General features: G+C 38.7%; 1 protein-coding gene across 1 annotated transcript in view; it reads left to right on the top strand.

Moving 5' to 3' along the window:
- The window catches only part of LOC148069836 (contactin-4-like), a 118,539-nt gene that overhangs the window by 27,674 nt on the left and 71,851 nt on the right, over positions 1-19,014 (top strand). Inside the window, exons 3-4 of the mRNA XM_087801558.1 lie at positions 6,541-6,673; positions 13,052-13,227. Coding sequence (XP_087657684.1) covers positions 6,541-6,673; positions 13,052-13,227 — 309 coding nt within the window. The remainder of the gene's footprint in view (positions 1-6,540; positions 6,674-13,051; positions 13,228-19,014) is intronic.

The following is a 19,014-nucleotide window of genomic DNA, read 5'->3' as shown; positions in this document are numbered from 1 at the left end:
ATCAGTCAAGATCACCTTGTTGTTGTCGGTAAGAACAACACATGTTCTTGTGCGCACGTGCGGCTTGAATCCAAAACTCATTTTGGCGACAGCAGCCCCAGCAACTCATGGAAAATGAATGATTTATGCGACGTGTCAGTCACAGAACGCAGGAAAGTCAGCAGCCATTCTTCTGGACGACAGCCTGTCGGGTGTTATCATGAGACAGCGATGCTAATTGAGAGGCTGGAAGAGAACAATGTTACAAACACTCCACCCACAAGATTTGATTGGATTTAAAAGCTATCGATTATAAAGTAAATACTCGTGTATAACGCTCTCTCGTTTTTGTCACTAATAACTTCCCACGTCGAGATCTTAAAAGCTTTTCCTTCATTTCAGTCAGTTTTGTTATAATATCCAAACATCTTCTCTGTGTTCGTCCTTCTTCACCAAACATGTCAAATTAATTTCCCACATATTATGATGAACCTGACGATGATTTAGTTTTAAGCCACGGCCACTGAAAATGACTCAAATTTGGCCTCCAGGCCTTAAATTGTTCTTGGGAATGAAGCACATTATTCTAGACTGAATTGGAAAAAAAAAACTCTTTTCAAACTAGACATGAACTGGATGTTTGTTGTTTTAAGTGACAAACCATCAATAATAATTAAATAAAATTGAATTGAATTGAATTAAAGTGTCTTATCATAACAAAGTTATCTCAAGACACTATACAGTTGAAATAAGTCTACAGTTGATTAAGGAAAAATAGATCCAGCAATTCAACAAAGAGCAAGAAACAAAACACTGTACAGTGAGCAATGGCGAGGAAAAACTTCCTTTTAGAAGCAGAAACCTCGAGCGGAACCAGACTCATTGTTGACGGCCTGCCGCTTTGACCGGCTGATAATATATATAATATAATTAATTATTATAATTAATATAAAGAGAAATGTAGAATACAGAGGAAATAAACTAATATATCATTAATTATTATTTTATTTTAAAGGTGTTTCTGGTTCTCTACGGAAAAATAAAATCAAAACTAGCAAAAAAAGTATTGAGTTATTATTATTCATAAATTGTTTTTTTCTGTCTGTAAGCAAAGTAACTCATCATTTTCAACATATTTACATTTTCAAATGTTGAATACTTGTAGATCCAGAAAGTCTTGGTCATGTTGTCTTTTTAAAGTGATAAAAAGGGATGATTTTTCCTTTTTTTGTCCTATGTGGGCAAAACAGAGCCAAAATAAAACAATTATAATCTTAATTATGGCAGAAGCTGTTTGGCGGAGGTTGTGGTGGAGAGTTTTTCTTTTCCCCTGATATTCAATTAACTTTAAGAAAAATGTTAAAATTAGACATTTAATTAATCGTTGTTTGAACTAGTTTCAGAGCAGACATGTTAAATTATTAAATTATATTAGATTATCAGAGTTTTATTGTTCGCACAGGATAAGAAATAGATGCAGATCGTGATACAAATACATTTCAATACAAGGTTAAAACAAGTGTTTTAAGACACGTGTTAAATCTACAAACCTTAACTGTTTGTCTAGTCGCAGTAAAAGTCCTGATAATCTTGTACATGTTTGTATCACTGAACTCTAGCCTCGACCACGATGGACCAACAAAACGTGTTCAAGTGAACCTTATTATTCATGTCAAAAATAAACTGAGAGCTGTTTGTTTTTCTACAATAATTGACTCTTTCAAAAGAAAACATAACGGACGCTCTGAGGCAACAAGGTCTCGTGTTGTTGTTTGATTATCCTGGTGTTACATCATACAAGCTTAGTCTTGTTCCCTCAATGCTTCCCTGGAGAGTTGCAGCCATGTTAGGCCTCCAGAGTTAGTCGTCGAGGGAAAAACACAGACGACCAATTACACTGACTTGCAATTAAGAGGCGAGAGAACATGTGATTTATTTCCGTCTGAGCTTCTCGCAGATGTACGTCAAATGATACACAGTTACTGATACTTTGAATGGACTGGAGTTGATAGAATTATCATGATAAGAAAACTAGAAAGTTATTCAATGATTTACCTCTAATAAAAATAATAATAATCATTTATATATCAAACGCCTCTGATAACATTTAAGCAACATTGCTCTTGATTTATTTCCCTTTTATGTTTTTCACATCCCCCTTAATTGCCATAAGCAAGTGTTCGTGCTGTGAGTGTGAAGACGGATATTCATGTGTTGTAACAACCTCCTGTGTTCAGTAACCGTGAAATATTTTAAACCTTTTCCTGTGCAACACTTCACAAGTCCTGAAACACATGTATTTTGGTGATTTAGCGTTAATTGCATTCAAGGAAAACGACACAAATCTTTAGTTAGTCATCCTAGTTAGTTCTTAAAGATAAACAAACATATCAATCATTTCAAATTAGTTCCTGCTTCCTCGTGGGTTCTGCACGCAGAAAATCAAAAGAAGTGACTTATAAATGAAAGATCATGACCAAAAACAAGTGAATTATTTCCAGACTGCTAGTCTCCTTTCTGAGTGTTTAAGAACATGGTCGGTCCAAAAATATCTCCTTTCTCAGCGGCGTTGATGGCATCTGAGCAGCTGTGAGAGCGTTGCCGGCGACATTAGAACCTGTCAGGCCTGGATTCTATCAAAGAGGCGTCGGTATAAAAAGCTTCAGCACAAAAGAGTCGACGAGTCTTGTCTCACAAATTCAAGTGACTTGATGTGACACTTGATCTTAAATAAAAACATATTGTTTTGGGAAAGATGTTGAAGGAATGTTTATTCATATATATATATATATATATATATATATATATATATATATATAAGCCCCAAATTCCACTTAAAACAACAATGACTTTTTCTCTTTCTTTGAAATCTAGCGTACAAAAATAAATGTAAGAATTCAAGAGTGAAACATACATTAAAAATCTTCTAAACTTGGAGATCGATGTTACCAAGGGACTGTTGCACAAAAATAATCACACAAGTCCAGCTTTTATCACGATTTCCATACATCATCAGCTCATTCTTGATTTACTGGTTGGTCTCTTATGAAACGATAAGTTGCCACCAATGCTTCTGAATTTAACTGGTACCAGAACATTCTAAATCTAGAAATATTGGTTAGAAACCGTAACTGTGTCACATGAGCAGCGTAGTTTCGCACCAAATATGTTTTGCTCATTTTATGGTACGTTGTGCCATAAAGTATTTGCCTTTTTTTTCTCTTCTCCTGATCCAGCAACATAGAAAGTATATCTGTTTATCAATCAGCCTCAGTGGCTTCTCCCAGACAGTCCAAGGGTCGTTCATCTGTGAAGATGTTCACCTCAGACACGCCAACAGTCTCGGGACAGAAGACAAAACATCGAGCTCTTAAATTCTCATTATATCTGTCGACAAGAGATCGTTGAGCTTTTGTTTTACTGATATTATTATTATCACATGATGTGTTTTAAAAAGTCACATTTTCCAGGTTTAAAACCAGCAAAGATCTGCATTGATGGGTCTTTAAAATATATATATTGTCCTAAAGATCTATTTAAATCCATTCCAAACCTTTTGAGTTGTATTACAAAGTAAAGACATCAGCAGATGTTATAATAACATTATACTTATCTTGTTACTTTCCTGCTTTTCACAAAACAAATCTTTCCTCTGTATTTACGTCACATTCACACAAAATAAAGTAGTGAAACACATATTTATCTTTCTTTTCTTTGTAGAAAATGTGGTTAAAATGGTTTCCAGTTGAAAGTGACACAACATACAATGATCAGGATAACAGCTGTTTGTTGGTTGAAGAACAACAACAACACAATGCCTTGTAACTGGAAATTGTCAGAGTCTTTGACTATTTATGGTTTCTCTACCACACAAAAGTTTATAGTTACACTAAAATGTACATGTGCGTGTGTGTGTTGTTGTGATGTGTGACTCTATTGTATCATCAGTGTGTTGTTGTGATGTGTGACTCTATTGTATCATCAGTGTGTGTGTGTGTTGTTGTAATGTGTGACTCTATTGTATCATCAGTGTGTGTGTGTTGTTGTGATGTGTGACTATTGTATCATCAGTGTGTGTGTGTTGTTGTGATGTGTGACTCTATTGTATCATCAGTGTGTGTGTGTTGTTGTGATGCGTGACTCTATTGTATCATCAGTGTGTGTGTGTTGTTGTGATGTGTGACTCTATTGTATCATCAGTGTGTGTGTTGTTGTGATGCGTGACTCTATTGTATCATCAGTGTGTGTGTGTTGTTGTGATGTGTGACTCTATTGTATCATCAGTGTGTGTGTGTGTTGTTGTGATGTGTGACTCTATTGTATCATCAGTGTGTGTGTTGTTGTGATGTGTGACTCTATTGTATCATCAGTGTGTGTGTTGTTGTGATGTGTGACTCTATCGTATCATCAGTGTGTGTGTGTTGTTGTGATGTGTGACTCTATTGTATCATCAGTGTGTGTGTGTTGTTTTGATGTGTGACTCTATCGTATCATCAGTGTGTGTGTGTTGTTGTGATGTGTGACTCTATTGTATCATCAGTGTGTGTGTGTTGTTTTGATGTGTGACTCTATTGTATCATCAGTGTGTGTGTTGTTGTGATGTGTGACTCTATCGTATCATCAGTGTGTGGTGTTGTGATGTGTGACTCTAGTGTATCATCAGTGTGTGTGTGTTGTGATGTGTGACTCTATTGTATCATCAGTGTGTGTGTGTGTGTTGTGATGTGTGACTCTATCGTATCATCAGTGTGTGTGTTGTTGTGATGTGTGACTCTATTGTATCATCAGTGTGTGTGTGTTGTTGTGATGTGTGACTATTGTATCATCAGTGTGTGTGTTGTTGTGATGCGTGACTCTATTGTATCATCAATGTGTGTGTTGTTGTCATGTGTGACTCTATTGTATCATCAGTGTGTGTGTGTTGTTTTGATGTGTGACTCTATTGTATCATCAGTGTGTGTGTTGTTGTGATGTGTGACTCTATCGTATCATCAGTGTGTGGGTGTTGTGATGTGTGACTCTAGTGTATCATCAGTGTGTGTGTGTTGTTGTGATGTGTGACTCTATCGTATCATCAGTGTGTGTGTGTTGTGATGTGTGACTCTATTGTATCATCAGTGTGTGTGTGTGTTGTGATGTGTGACTCTATCGTATCATCAGTGTGTGTGTTGTTGTGATGTGTGACTCTATTGTATCATCAGTGTGTGTGTGTTGTTGTGATGTGTGACTATTGTATCATCAGTGTGTGTGTTGTTGTGATGCGTGACTCTATTGTATCATCAGTGTGTGTGTTGTTGTCATGTGTGACTCTATTGTATCATCAGTGTGTGTGTGTTGTTGTGATGTGTGACTCTATTGTATCATCAGTGTGTGTGTGTTGTTGTGATGTGTGACTCTATTGTATCATCAGTGTGTGTGTGTTGTTGTGATGTGTGACTCTATTGTATCATCAGTGTGTGTGTTGTTGTGATGTGTGACTCTATCGTATCATCAGTGTGTGTGTGTTGTGATGTGTGACTCTATTGTATCATCAGTGTGTGTGTGTTGTTGTGATGTGTGACTCTATTGTATCATCAGTGTGTGTGTGTTGTTGTAATATGTGTCTCTATTGTATCATCAGTGTGTGTGTGTTGTGATGTGTGACTCTATTGTATCATCAGTGTGTGTTTGTTGTTGTGATGTGTGACTCTATCGTATCATCAGTGTGTGTGTTGTTGTGATGTGTGGCTCTTTTGTATCATCAGTGTGTGTTTGTACAAAACTCTCTTTTCATACTTGAATTTATTTGTATTCCGTGGATGTTACTATTGTCAGTGTTTATAATTACGTTAATATATAGTAATGATTTAGGAATAAACTAGGGATGTGCACTTCTGTCTTAGCTTCGCTGAAACACCCTCACAGGCTCTTGTATGATTGACCGGGTGATCACAATACCATTTTAAATCATTTCATTAAAATGATTACTTAAACACAGACAATATTTGACAAATACATGGATATGAAAACGTTTTGTATTCAATTTAGAAAAAATCCATTCCAGATAAAAGAGGTTTACCAGATGTTAAAAAAAAAAGAAAGAGCAATTCAGTGACAACAAAAAACAAAACAAACAAACACACAGCTGTACTCATGGGAACTGTTAGATCGGCTGATTCCTACTTGTGTACGACACTAGATTGACTGTTTTAACAACATCCTTCTCAACGTGTAGCTGTGCTAATGGGACCATTAATGGAATAATTGAATCCTGTGTTTTGTCATTTACGGCTCAGATCCCAAAATCTGATTAAACCTCAGGACACACAATACAAGAATCCGAGGGCTGAGCAAATAAAGAGCTGATGAATTGGTTCATTTTTCCAGAGAATTGCTCGACATAAATCAGACCTGACGTCCTGTTCCCACCATCACTGCTGTTAAATACACGTTTGTCACGACATCCTTCTTCCTATTGCCAGGATACACGACTGTGAATTTATACCTCTTTGGTTTTGTGAAAACACTTCACAAGCAGAACTGAATGTGTTATTTGACACGTCTTGTCCTCGCGTCTCTCAGGGAGCGACGTCCTGCAGAGTCCCGTCTTCAGCAAGCAGCCTGGAAGCATCGTGTATCCTGTGGAGACGAGCGAGAAGAACCGGGAAGTGTTGTTCAGCTGTGAAGCCCAGGGAAGCCCAGCCCCGCTCTACAGGTGGGTGTCGGAGGACAGAACAACAAACAAGTGTATTTACTTATTAGCACTTTTATTATGAAGGGCACACAGTTGACAAATCCCTGATTTAAAAGTTGAATGAGCCTCTGAATTGCATGTTCCTGCTGGACATCGCTGTATATCGTGGATTTTAAGGTTGTCCCTGGATACACAGTTTAAAGCCCAAACCTCTCACACCTGCTTCATTTCCCTCTTGCTTGGATCATTAGGTTATTGAGAGAGTGTTGTGTTGCGTAGCAAAGTAAAGTTCAAATCAATCTCGCTTTCTGCTAGAAATTGCCCAGAATAAGACTTCGACGCCAAAGGAGGGGAATTGTTACATTTAACACTAGAGGCAGCCTAGAGATGACCTCACAGTCTAGAGATGACCTCACAGCCTAGAGATGACCTCACAGTCTAGAGATGACCTCACAGCCTAGAGATGACCTCACAGTCTAGAGATGACCTCACAGGCTAGAGATGACGTCACAGCCTAGAGATGACCTCGCAGCCTAGAGATGACCTCACAGCCTAGAGATGACCTCACAGTCTAGAGATGACCTCACAATCTAGAGATGACCTCACAGCCTAGAGATGACCTCACAGCCTAGAGATGACCTCACAGCCTAGAGATGACCTCACAGTCTAGAGATGACCTCACAATCTAGAGATGACCTCACAGCCTAGAGATGACCTCACAGTCTAGAGATGACCTCACAATCTAGAGATGACCTCACAGCCTAGAGATGACCTCACAGTCTAGAGATGACCTCACAATCTAGAGATGACCTCACAGCCTAGAGATGACCTCACAGTCTAGAGATGACCTCACAGCCTAGAGATGACCTCACAGTCTAGAGATGACCTCACAGCCTAGAGATGACCTCACAGTCTAGAGATGACCTCACAGGCTAGAGATGACGTCACAGCCTAGAGATGACCTCGCAGCCTAGAGATGACCTCACAGCCTAGAGATGACCTCACAGTCTAGAGATGACCTCACAATCTAGAGATGACCTCACAGCCTAGAGATGACCTCACAGCCTAGAGATGACCTCACAGCCTAGAGATGACCTCACAGTCTAGAGATGACCTCACAATCTAGAGATGACCTCACAGCCTAGAGATGACCTCACAGTCTAGAGATGACCTCACAGGCTAGAGATGACCTCAAAGTCTAGAGATGACCTCACAGTCTAGAGATGACCTCACAGACTAGAGATGACCTCACAGACTACAGATGACCTCACAGCCTACAGATGACCTCACAGACTAGAGATGACCTCACAGACTACAGATGACCTCACAGCTGTTTCCTGGGTCAGATGCTATGTGAGGTCACGTTGAGCTCCCGGTTTCAAAGGTTAACACAATCAAAATATTTTCTGTAATTGACAACAAACATTTGGGAATTTCTTTGAGTTTTATTTTGTTATGTTGAAGGTCATAAATGAATATGTTTTAAATGATGGTGCGACCTCCAGATGTTTTGAAGTCTGTCAACACAAGAGTTGCTTTGTTTATGATGATCATGTCAACAGCGTTGAACCACCAACATGTTTCCTTGTCAACAGACAAAATGTCCAATTTGCAAAACAATCCTGTGTTTTGAACGACTGGATCTGGAATTTGTTGTCTAAGAATTCTGAACAAACCGGTTCCAGCCAGTTCTCTAAATAATAATAATAATAATAATAAATAGGTTGTTGTTGGCGGTCTCTTGTAGGGCTGACCAGAATGAAATATGACATTTTATTTTAAAGTGTTGTACGATCAGTTCTTTCCACATGGTGACAATAAACAAAATAACTAACAATTAGAAAGATTATGTTCAGTCAATACATAGATATGGTGCCTAAGCCGGTCTGTTGGCCGTCCTAGTGTGAGTGAAGCCCGAACCCTCAAGGTCAGGGTTCAAATCCTGGTCAGGGAAACAGTTTTGACCTCTCGGCTGAAAAAAACAGGCCTGTTACGAGGCACAGCCTGTGTCACGTTCAAGTCTCATAAGCCAGATGGTGTCGTATTATGTGTCTGTGTTCACTGTCTGTTGTTACATGATTGCTTTCAGTATGTGGCTGACGATTGGAACTGCTGCCTGAGTGCGACGCCAACATTCAGCAACGTTTAATACAAATATTCAACCATCTGGTTTCCATTGATCTACTATTGTGCGATATTACCCAAAGAAGAGGTGAACACCCTCTGATATAAAAATATCTCCATTCTAGCTCGCAATTAATCTGCCCTCAAAAAGCCTGAGAGAATTGGAATATCTGCCATTTTAGGCTTTTAAAGTTATGAACTAATTGGCTGAAAGCAGCAGCAGTTGTCACCGGAAAAAACATTAATTTGTCACAGAAGACCAATCGTTGCCTGCAATAACTGGAAACTCTGTTAATATAAAACACCAACACAACATATTAAGACGTCGTGACTGGGCGACTTCTAAAAACAGCTCGATTACTAAGTCAACATGGCTCTAGAAGATTCCAAGAATCACGTTTCTTGTTAACATTCGCAGGCCGTTGCTCCAAATAACTTTCGAAACAGACCAACATTCCAATTACCGCTCTAAAATGGCAACCTAGATTGCCTTTTCACGAAAAGAGAAGCTCTTTTAGAATCCGATTGAGCATTTGCAAGCATTATTTCCTACTTCTGTCCAGTCTTTCATGGAGCCGCGGGTGCATTTAGCTGTGAAATATTCATGTTGATTTTTTTATTCTTATTTTTGTTTGTTCCATCTCGGCTGCAAACAAATGGCCGCCGCAGCCTCCAGAGACCGAAGCCTTGCCTTCGCTCCTCTATTGTGTGCTGTAATAAGGCTCTGGAGAGGCTGCACTTACTTTAGACTGAATTGACAAAGGGCCATGAAAGACCATTGTACACACACACATTGTCAATTAAAAAAGTCTAGAGGGAAACTTGAGTGCTGCAATATTCTGTTAGAGACTGGAGACACTTAAGAGCATCAGCTTCCACCGCACTTTCTGATCTGTTCTTATTTGCTCTAAATTGCATTCTTGTGTCTTGATGTAGAGATTACAGTCTATGGATGACTTGAAATTCTGTTGTCTCGTGAGCCCACATATCAACTTTACTGATACATTCACTAGTCATTTAATCTGTCGCAGAAATGCAAGTGTGTGTCTCGTTGACAAACCCCCGCTGGGTCTAAATGACCCAAAAGAAAATGTTATTGTGAACAATAGTGTCTAGAAAGACCATTTCTAATACACCTGAAACTCTTTTTACTGCCATTTCTTTCATTTTCTGAAACTGAATCCAGTCCTGCAGACTTCATGTTTTTATTCTAATCTTCTGTCTTCGTCAGCCTGCTAGAGTTTCTACCCTCAGTATCGACATCACACTTCCATCCTCTTTCTGTTTCACTTCCTTTTGTCCTGAAGTTAATTTCCCTCATCGTGGCCATTTTAACTCGTGTCCTTTGACATAAACTTAATGGTCGCCAGTCAAAGACGGCACAACATATTTTACAACTACGACAGAAAAACATTCATGAACAGATTGCGAGTGCAGAGAAAAGATCACAAAAACAAACACAGACACACACAGACACACACAAACCAATTTAGGTTAAGTGGCTCCGGATCAGAGGAGCCTCGATGTTTCAAGATGGAAGGAAACCAAGACCACACAGTCAGATTTAAACCAAGTGATGATGTCACATCCTGGCTTTACTGTTGAATTTTCTAAAACCTTAAACCGACATTTAAGAGCATATTTGTCATCAGAAATAACTGATTATTGAGTTCTCCATAGATTTGTTTACCACAGAAGATATTCTCATTATCTACAATTATTGTTCTTCATAATCCTTATCGGACAGTTTCCTGGTATATGTCGAAATATTTAAGATAAAGTTTTGTAATGTTTGAATAAATAAATAGCAGCACTGCTCAGAGGTTTATTTTTGTTGTCTGTGTAAAACTACATTTTCTGAGCAGCTATTTCTACTATTTATTTCAGGAAGTGAGACTTCAGCTCCAGCAGAGAAGTGGACGCTGACAGTGTTTATTTCAGTGGTTCTACACTCAACAAAGAACGTACCATGTTATGTTCATCAAAGCAGCTGAAGAACAAAATTGATGAATCCTCACTTACAAAGATCAAGCTTCAGGACTTCGACTTTTTTTTTTCATTTTCGTTCACTGGAACATCGGTGTAGTATTGGTGGAGCGAAGCAGCTTTGAAGTCTCGTACTGGAGCATCACTAAACTGCCTTTTGTACACAAAACAAAAGTTGGGAAAAGCTGTTTTGTTGACTGCAATCCTCCGACTGTTGTACCCCGAGGCAGAAGAGCTTTTCAAAGGAAAACCTTGTGTGCAGTTATTCTCTTCTTATAGCCTTGTTTATAATACACACAATGCAACAACAGACCATTGATGTCTGTTCTGCTGCAACTAGTTGATAGTTAGAGGAGAACGCTAACCAGGAACAACTCGATACAATCATTTAACATGTCCTGAGGATTGGATGAACATTTATTATTGAAAGAGCAGCCGAAGAATCACCAGCAGCTCTGATGGTCCTCAGAAGACTCGCTTACATCCGACTGATGTTAGCAAACGAGTCGCTGCTCTTGAGTCACTCTCTGCATCGATATCAACTCGTGCATTTGAAGCATCATGTTAGGAAGTCACGTCAAGAGAGTCACTCTTGGTTTGATTCCTGAAGCCAAACAATTTAAGGAACGACCTTAAACCATTTCAAACACTGTGAAGCAGAGACAAGCTTTACCAGAGCGTCTTAAATCACGCACACATTGAAATGTGAATTTTGTTTCTCATTTAAACAATGAATACACAACCACCAGTTTCATATTGAGTTTCGAGCTCAACATATCAAGATGAAAATACTTTAAAGGTTAAAACTGTATCTTCCTTCAACCGACTGGATATCACTGCAGGGCCAACGTCCTCTATGAAGGCAAAGCATTATGTAACTGTTATATTTATTTGCAGACAAAGCATCTTTTCCAATATTGCCATGAGGATAACTGCATGACATATTGCAGCACTTCATCTTAAACCCCTTTAAACAATGGCTTTGCCTCCCATCTGTGTTTCCTGGTGATGTAGCGCATCTGTCTGCAGACTTCGAGGAGTGTGTAAGTGAATTACACCCTTCACTGATCACCTCTAACACCAACGATAATCACACGCCGGCGTCCAGAATGCAAAAGTGAGGAGGCAAGGTTGCAGGCATTTGTTTTAATTGTGGCACCATCATGATTAACCAGCAATTTCATGTGCTTTGACTGGAGTCTGGCAAGATGGATGGCCTGCCAGTGCTATCTGTTCTCCTGGAGTCAAGTCCTTGGTGCTGCACTGCTGCTGAGATTAACACCAGCTAGAGGGCAACAATCCTGCTTTCTTTAGAACTTCAGCCTCGTGAAGTTTAGCCTGTCGGGTTCTTCCATCGAGCAGGTTTTTAAATACCACAGTTTCTGCTTTTGCAATAATTAGACCAGCACCGTGAAACATAATAGACCGATGACACAAACAAATACAGATGAAAATCAAGTGTTGAAAAGTCATTTGACAATATTTATTGTTAAAAACGTGTAATGGTGAGTTTCTTATATTTACTGCGAAGCTAATAGTGTGTTAGCAGAAAAAACTTGTTCTTATGACATATATTCTATATGCTAGAAAGCAGTTAAATATACACACTTTCATTGATGGTACACAAAGTTACCGTAAGAACAATTTGCATTTGATGTAATGCGATCACAGAACTTGTTTCAAGACCATTTGTTTCTGTCTCCTTCCTCTACTGTGGTGGAATGATGTCTTAAAATGAAGGATCTCCAGCTCTCACCACATTATGCGTTTTCCTTCTTTTTTTTCTTCCAAAAAGTCTCATTTAAGGAACATTTTCTCATCATGAACGAACAGTATTCCAGACATGAGGGCAATAAATGCAAGTGCCATCTCAGAACCACTGCTAGAAGAATGTTTAGGATCATGTCTTATAAGTTTTCATAAAGTAGTCAAACTAATATTTAAGTAAATGCAAATAAATGATGAATTTCTTCACAATATTTATATAACACTTTTGAAATTTGGGGAAATAAAGAAAATGGTCAGAAACCGTCGCCCAAAACGTAGAATATTGAAGATAGTAAGACAGTGTATACTATTTAAAAGAATGTAATCCTTATTTGGATGAACGTACATAGAAACGAGAAAACATAATTAACTCTTATAATTGATTTCATTGACAGTAGACCATCCTCCAAATTTTAAAACTTAGTTTGTTCGTTAGTTCGTTGATAAGGTAACGACCAGCATTTCTACTTCAACCTGCATGTTTGTGTCCAAGTCATTTCAAGTTGTTTCTCTTCTTCTCAGGTGGAAACTCAACGGCACAGAGATCAGTCCCAGGTCTGGATCTCACTACAGTCTCTCCGGAGGCAACTTAAGAATCCACAGCCTGAACAAGGACCAGGACGCCGGGACGTACCAGTGCCTCGCCTCCAACTCGTTTGGAACCATCGTCAGCCGAGAGGCCAGTCTGACCTTCGCATGTGAGTCTTTTCTTCGTCCTAAGAGTCCGAGAGAAATAGAACGAAGAGCAAGAAGAAACAAAGAGCTGCAGGATAACATTGATCATCCTCGTGATAAGATATCAGGCTTTAGTGCTGCTGCTGCTGCGCTGATGTTCTCCGGCTGCAGAACAACATAAACAATTGTATTTATGTTTGACGTGTAAAAAGTTGTCAAAACTGTTTCAAACATCTCTTGGATATCCAACCTTGAATGACCTTTACGATGGTTAAACCTTTTCAAGTCAAAATCATCTTTTCATCCTTCTTTCCATGTTTACTTCACAGCTTTATTAACTTTTCATTAGTGCCTTGTTTTCAGTGTTGAAGTCACTGAACCATTGTTGCTCAAACCTGGTCATGTTTTTTCTTTAGATAAAATAGTTTTATTTAATTTGAAAGTGGATGGAGAACTTCTACTCAATTCCTCTGATATTGAACTTCATCACTTCTATACTAAACTGAAAACCAATAAGACAAGAGATAAATAACCAACAACTTACTTTTGTCTTGATGTAGTTTTTCTCACTGTAGGCTCGACTTTTACAAGTTATAAAGTACAAACGGACAATTTACAAAATAAACTCTGTTTAAAGCACTTAAATCCAAACAAACTTCACATGTATTTCTGCCTCAATGCTTTAACAAAAAGAAGAGACATTTGAATAACTTTGTTTTTGTAGCGATGAATCCACTGCTGTGTTGAATATCAATCAAAGCAGGTGATTTGAAAGAAAAGGATTTTTGACATATTTTAAAGTCTGATCAATATATTTCCATGATGTCATCACGATGATTGACGACAGGTTTAACAAGTAGACTTAAGAAAGCGCTCGTCAAAGAGTGTCGATCACATGCATCACTCTGTCAGTGACGCGTCAGTGATTCTCAGATGAAATTAGAGGTTTAGTGTCCGGAGCCGAGGCCAACGATATCTCTCGCTGTGTGTGTGTGTGTGCGTGTGTGAGTGTGTGTGTGTGTGCGTGTGTGTGTGTGTGCGTGTGTGTGTGTGTGTGAGTGTGTGTGTGCATGTGTGTGTGCGTGCTTGTGTGTGCGTGTTTGTGTGCGTGTGTGTGTGTGTGCGCGTGTGAGTGTGTGTGTGCGTGTGTGTGCGCGTGTGTGTGTGCGTGCGCGTGTGTGTGTGTGTGCGTGCGTGTGCGTGTGTGTGCGTGTGTGTGCGCGTGTGAGTGTGTGTGCGTGTGTGCGTGCGTGTGTGTGTCACTGGACTGCAGTGGATGTTGGAGCTGCTTCCGATGATGCGATGACACTTCCATCAATTGTTGAGACTCTGACCTTACGAGCCTTCAGTTGTCGTCAGACTCAGACTCGAGTGTCGTTCATCTTCTTCACTCCTGTAGCTTAATTAACTCGCTGTGACGCGGAGGTTAAAGGTCAAGAAAACCATTTGAAAAGGAGCAGGAATGACTGGACCATCAAATATCGTTGTTCATCAAAACATGAGACTTTTCAGAGCATCAGATATTTATCATGAATTTGTTACACACGTCCAGATCTCAACTTGTTAAAGTTCACAGCTGTATTTTTCATCAATTCATAAGATGTGTTGTGTATTTTGTGGAGTTTTTTTATTTGCCTCATGCTTGTGTCCTGTGTGTTTGTGTGATTGTGTTTGTTGTAAAGCGTGGAAGAGGTTGTTGTCGGATCATATTATTTAATCTACATGTTTTGTGTGTTAATGAGTTAAAATGTGTTTGTCTTTGGATTCATTTATTGTTTATAAATATTATTATTGTTATTATTGTTATTATTATTATAACATTGTTTGGTGCAGTCAATAGTATTTATAATGTTAATTTGTATAATAGATATTTGTATGTGTTGAACTCCATTTATAAAAGTCTTTTTTTTCTATTCTGGTTTAACTTGTGTTGTTGTGTTTGTAACATTTGTTCTTTGATGCTAAAATGTGAGTCTGGTTGAATGAGTTTGTTGTATCATTATTTTTACAAGTATAGAAATATGTGTAGGAGTGTTTCAGTGTTACATGTGTGTATGTTTAAATACATGTAACACATGTGTATGTCTGTGTGATGTGTGTTTATGTTGTTAGGTTCAGTTATTCACTTCATCGACACCACAAATGACTCACACTTGATAGAAGTCAGTTATGAAGAAGTCACTGGTGTTTGAAACCACGTGACGGAACAGATTTCTCTCCTCAGACTCTCGTCACCGACTGAACAACAAACGATTACATGGTCAGAGCTTCATCAGAGCAACCTTTGAAGATACATGGTGACCCGTAATGAAAACAGCTGATCCTACAGAAAGTGGCATCAGCTGCTCTTGTCGGAGTAATTGTTTGAGCTCAAAGCATCTCTTGATTCACGGCTCGGATGAAGACGCTCCAGTGGATCCACGAGGCGCGACATAATAGCAGCAACATGCACTGAAGGAGATTGGATTTGCTAATGGAGTTTATAATACTTACAAAAACATTTCTCTGGAGTGGAAAAAAAAGACTTTACATTTCCAAGTGAAGTTGAAGATATTCACGAAAGATCAGCAGTTTTCCGTCTCATCAGTTACCTGTTGGCAGGTGTGTGGCTCCAGATATAATTGTGCCGTTGAGCCCTTGAGCAAGACACTTCAACCTCAATCCTCCCGATAGTAAGTTTGCTTGGTTTAATTTGGCTTTTAAATCTTTCTTTTTCAAATCGGAATTTGTTTAAGGTTTATATTTCAATAAAGTGTTAACAGCATATTTAAAAATATATTAACAATTAACCTGAAAATATTCACAGCGTTTGTTTCTGTTGCAATTAAACTTCCGGCCTCTAGATGGCAGCAGTCATTACATCCACCGGAGATTAAGAAAGAATAAAGTAAGAAATTACTGTGAGCACCTGGTGATGACTGAGGACGAGAGGATACAGTCCAGCAGCTTTTGAAGCTGATGTTTGGGCATATTTTGATTTGAAAACAAATGAAAATTCTACAACACCAGAGTCAAGTACTCAACAATACTACACATATATACTTGTTACTACACTATCACAACACCAGAGTCAAGTACTGGACAATACTACACATATATACTTGTTACTACACTATCACAACACCAGAGTCAAGTACTGGACAATACTACACATATATACGTGTTACTACACTATCACAACACCAGAGTCAAGTACTGGACAATACTACACATATATACTTGTTACTACACTATCACAACACCAGAGTCAAGTACTGGACAATACTACACATATATACTTGTTACTACACTATCACAACACTAGAGTCAAGTACTGGACAATACTACACATATATACTTGTTACTACATTATCACAACACCAGAGTCAAGTACTGGACAATACTACACATATATACTTGTTACTACACTATCACAACACCAGAGTCAAGTACTGGACAATACTAGACATATATACTTGTTACTACACTATCACTATATATCATGATACCTTTAGTACCACCAGATTCTTAACACACACCTCAAGATGTCGTTATGAATCTTCTTTCTCAGGATCCCACTGGTCTCCATAATGTTTCAATACATTTTCAATTAAAAAAAATGAATGACTAAAACCTCACTTTAATAAATATGTTCTTGTAATGACAGGAAATAAATAATATTCTCCTAGTGTCTCACGAAGATTAGATGAATGTCTGCGTCTGATCACACACCAGGATCTGTGTGTGTGTGTGTGAGAGAGCTGGAGGTCAAAGTCTACATTACTTCCAATCTCAGCTCTCAGTGATGATAGTCTGGATCCAGGAAGTCATTTTGCTCCAGATGAAGTCTCTGCTTCTTCATTTCTCTTTTGAAGTCACATCTTCCACCAACTTCCCCAAAATAATAGTTTATGAGAGACTTTATACGGCAAGATATAATTTTCAAGTTTATAAAAGTAGAGAACGCAGGTTAACTAATAATATAAGGTAGCAAACAGGTGGATTTGTTTTAATCCAAAGTTACAAATAAATTAGTAAAAATTGATGTAGTTTTATGGAAATAATGTTAAGTTATTGCGATGAGCCTTGTTCAGGTTTATTTTGTTAGATTATAAAATGGTGGCCATAAGATTATTTAATGGAATATCTGGAGCTCAACAAAATCACAACGTGTTTCTGCCTTTAATTCCTGACTAGATGCGTTTGCCACGCACGGCATTGTGGGTAAGATTTAACCTGTTGAAGCAACACCTGGTTTTAAACAAGGGAAGCCAATGCAGAAGTAAAAGAACAGCAAGACATTCATGGACAGTTTACTAAATTGATTGTGTTAATGTATATATATATATATACACAGCTGTTGTGTTAATCTATATACACACAACTTTTCCCTTTTTTTAAACCTTTAACCTTTATTCTAGTCGTGTTGTTTTGATGTGGAAAAGTAAAATTGATTTCCAGGATTCATGTGTAACAGTGACTCTATTATATTCATTAAAATGTTGGGAATAACTTTTTGTCAGATGTTTACGTCGCATCACGACGTGTTCGCCTCGAGCAGATAAATGAGACGTTTGATGTCGACAGAGTCGTTAATAGAAGCTAAAGTCAGTGATTCTCAGTTTCATTTGTTTTATTTCAGGGGCTTGTTGTTGGAAGCGAACGTTACTGGTTCTACAAGTGGGTTCTGAGTGATTTTTACTGCGCGGGTGATGGTGTGTGTTTTGCAGGCTTGTTAGCTTCAACGTAGTCCTTACATTAATTATTCTCCTGCTTTAATAATCTTCATGCAACACTATGGTCTTGAACTCAACGAGTCACTTTCTTTACTCCTGCATGAAACAACAGTTTTAGTGAAAAAGTGCATCTTCTCTGCGGCCTGATTCGTGACCGAGGAACTCAAGACTAAACGTCAGCTTTGTTTCCTCTGCTAACATTGGTTTGTCTGATGCCTTCAAGGTTGTCCTCAGAGACTGGCAGGACTCCAGACACTCAGCATCTCCTCCATTTGCGTCTCAAACTTTTGATGGATGACGCTCCTGGTCGCTGCTGTCGACCCCCTGAGGCGGAGATAACTGATGGCCGGCGGCTCAGCGTTCGATCCTCGCTGCCCTTGATTAGTATTTCTATCGATCGGTTATCAGTGATTATGTAAAGGATCTGCGAGCCATGATTCATACACACGTCTGTACCTTCAATGTTTTAGGACGACAAACCCTGTGTCTGGATGAACAAATGGTTACTAGAAGCAAGTATATATACTGTATGTATTAGCTCAGTACTTCTCTAGTCGTTAAGAGTAGTACTGGTAGATTGTAGTAGATGGAGTGTAACTCCAAGTACAAGGAATAGTATCAGCTGTTGTGGTTTAACATTCATTTACGCGTCTTTAAAATAGTCTCTACACAACCCAGTTACACATTTACATCCTTTGTAAAGTCTCTTCTTGTCTCATTGCCGTGGAGAGAATATTTCAGTCTCGACTCCTGCCGGGGAAATATGAAGCTCGTTTAAATGCAAATAAATCGTTCCCTTCAGCTGTTGTGTTAATCCAGAGAGTATTGACCGAGTCAACGAGGTGTAAACAGATAATGGTTCGAACTCCAACTTCCTTTTACCGGAGAGAAATATGTTTGCAGTTGATCTACGTATAGTTTTCTCTTCAAATTCATAACAATAATGATCATTATTATGTTATGACTCTAGGTTCGACATGATTTACTAAAACATAAAATCCTTACACAAATCACTTCACACACATGTTCCAGACGCACACATGTTGACACACAATCCTGCAGACGGTGGCGTCAGGTAGTAATGGATGTGGCGTC

This window comes from Callionymus lyra, chromosome 10, assembly GCF_982586985.1.
Source record: "Callionymus lyra chromosome 10, fCalLyr1.hap1.1, whole genome shotgun sequence".
Classification (NCBI taxonomy): domain Eukaryota; kingdom Metazoa; phylum Chordata; class Actinopteri; order Syngnathiformes; family Callionymidae; genus Callionymus; species Callionymus lyra.
Note: the sequence above shows the minus strand (reverse complement) of the source record. Positions and strands in the feature narration are given on the sequence as shown.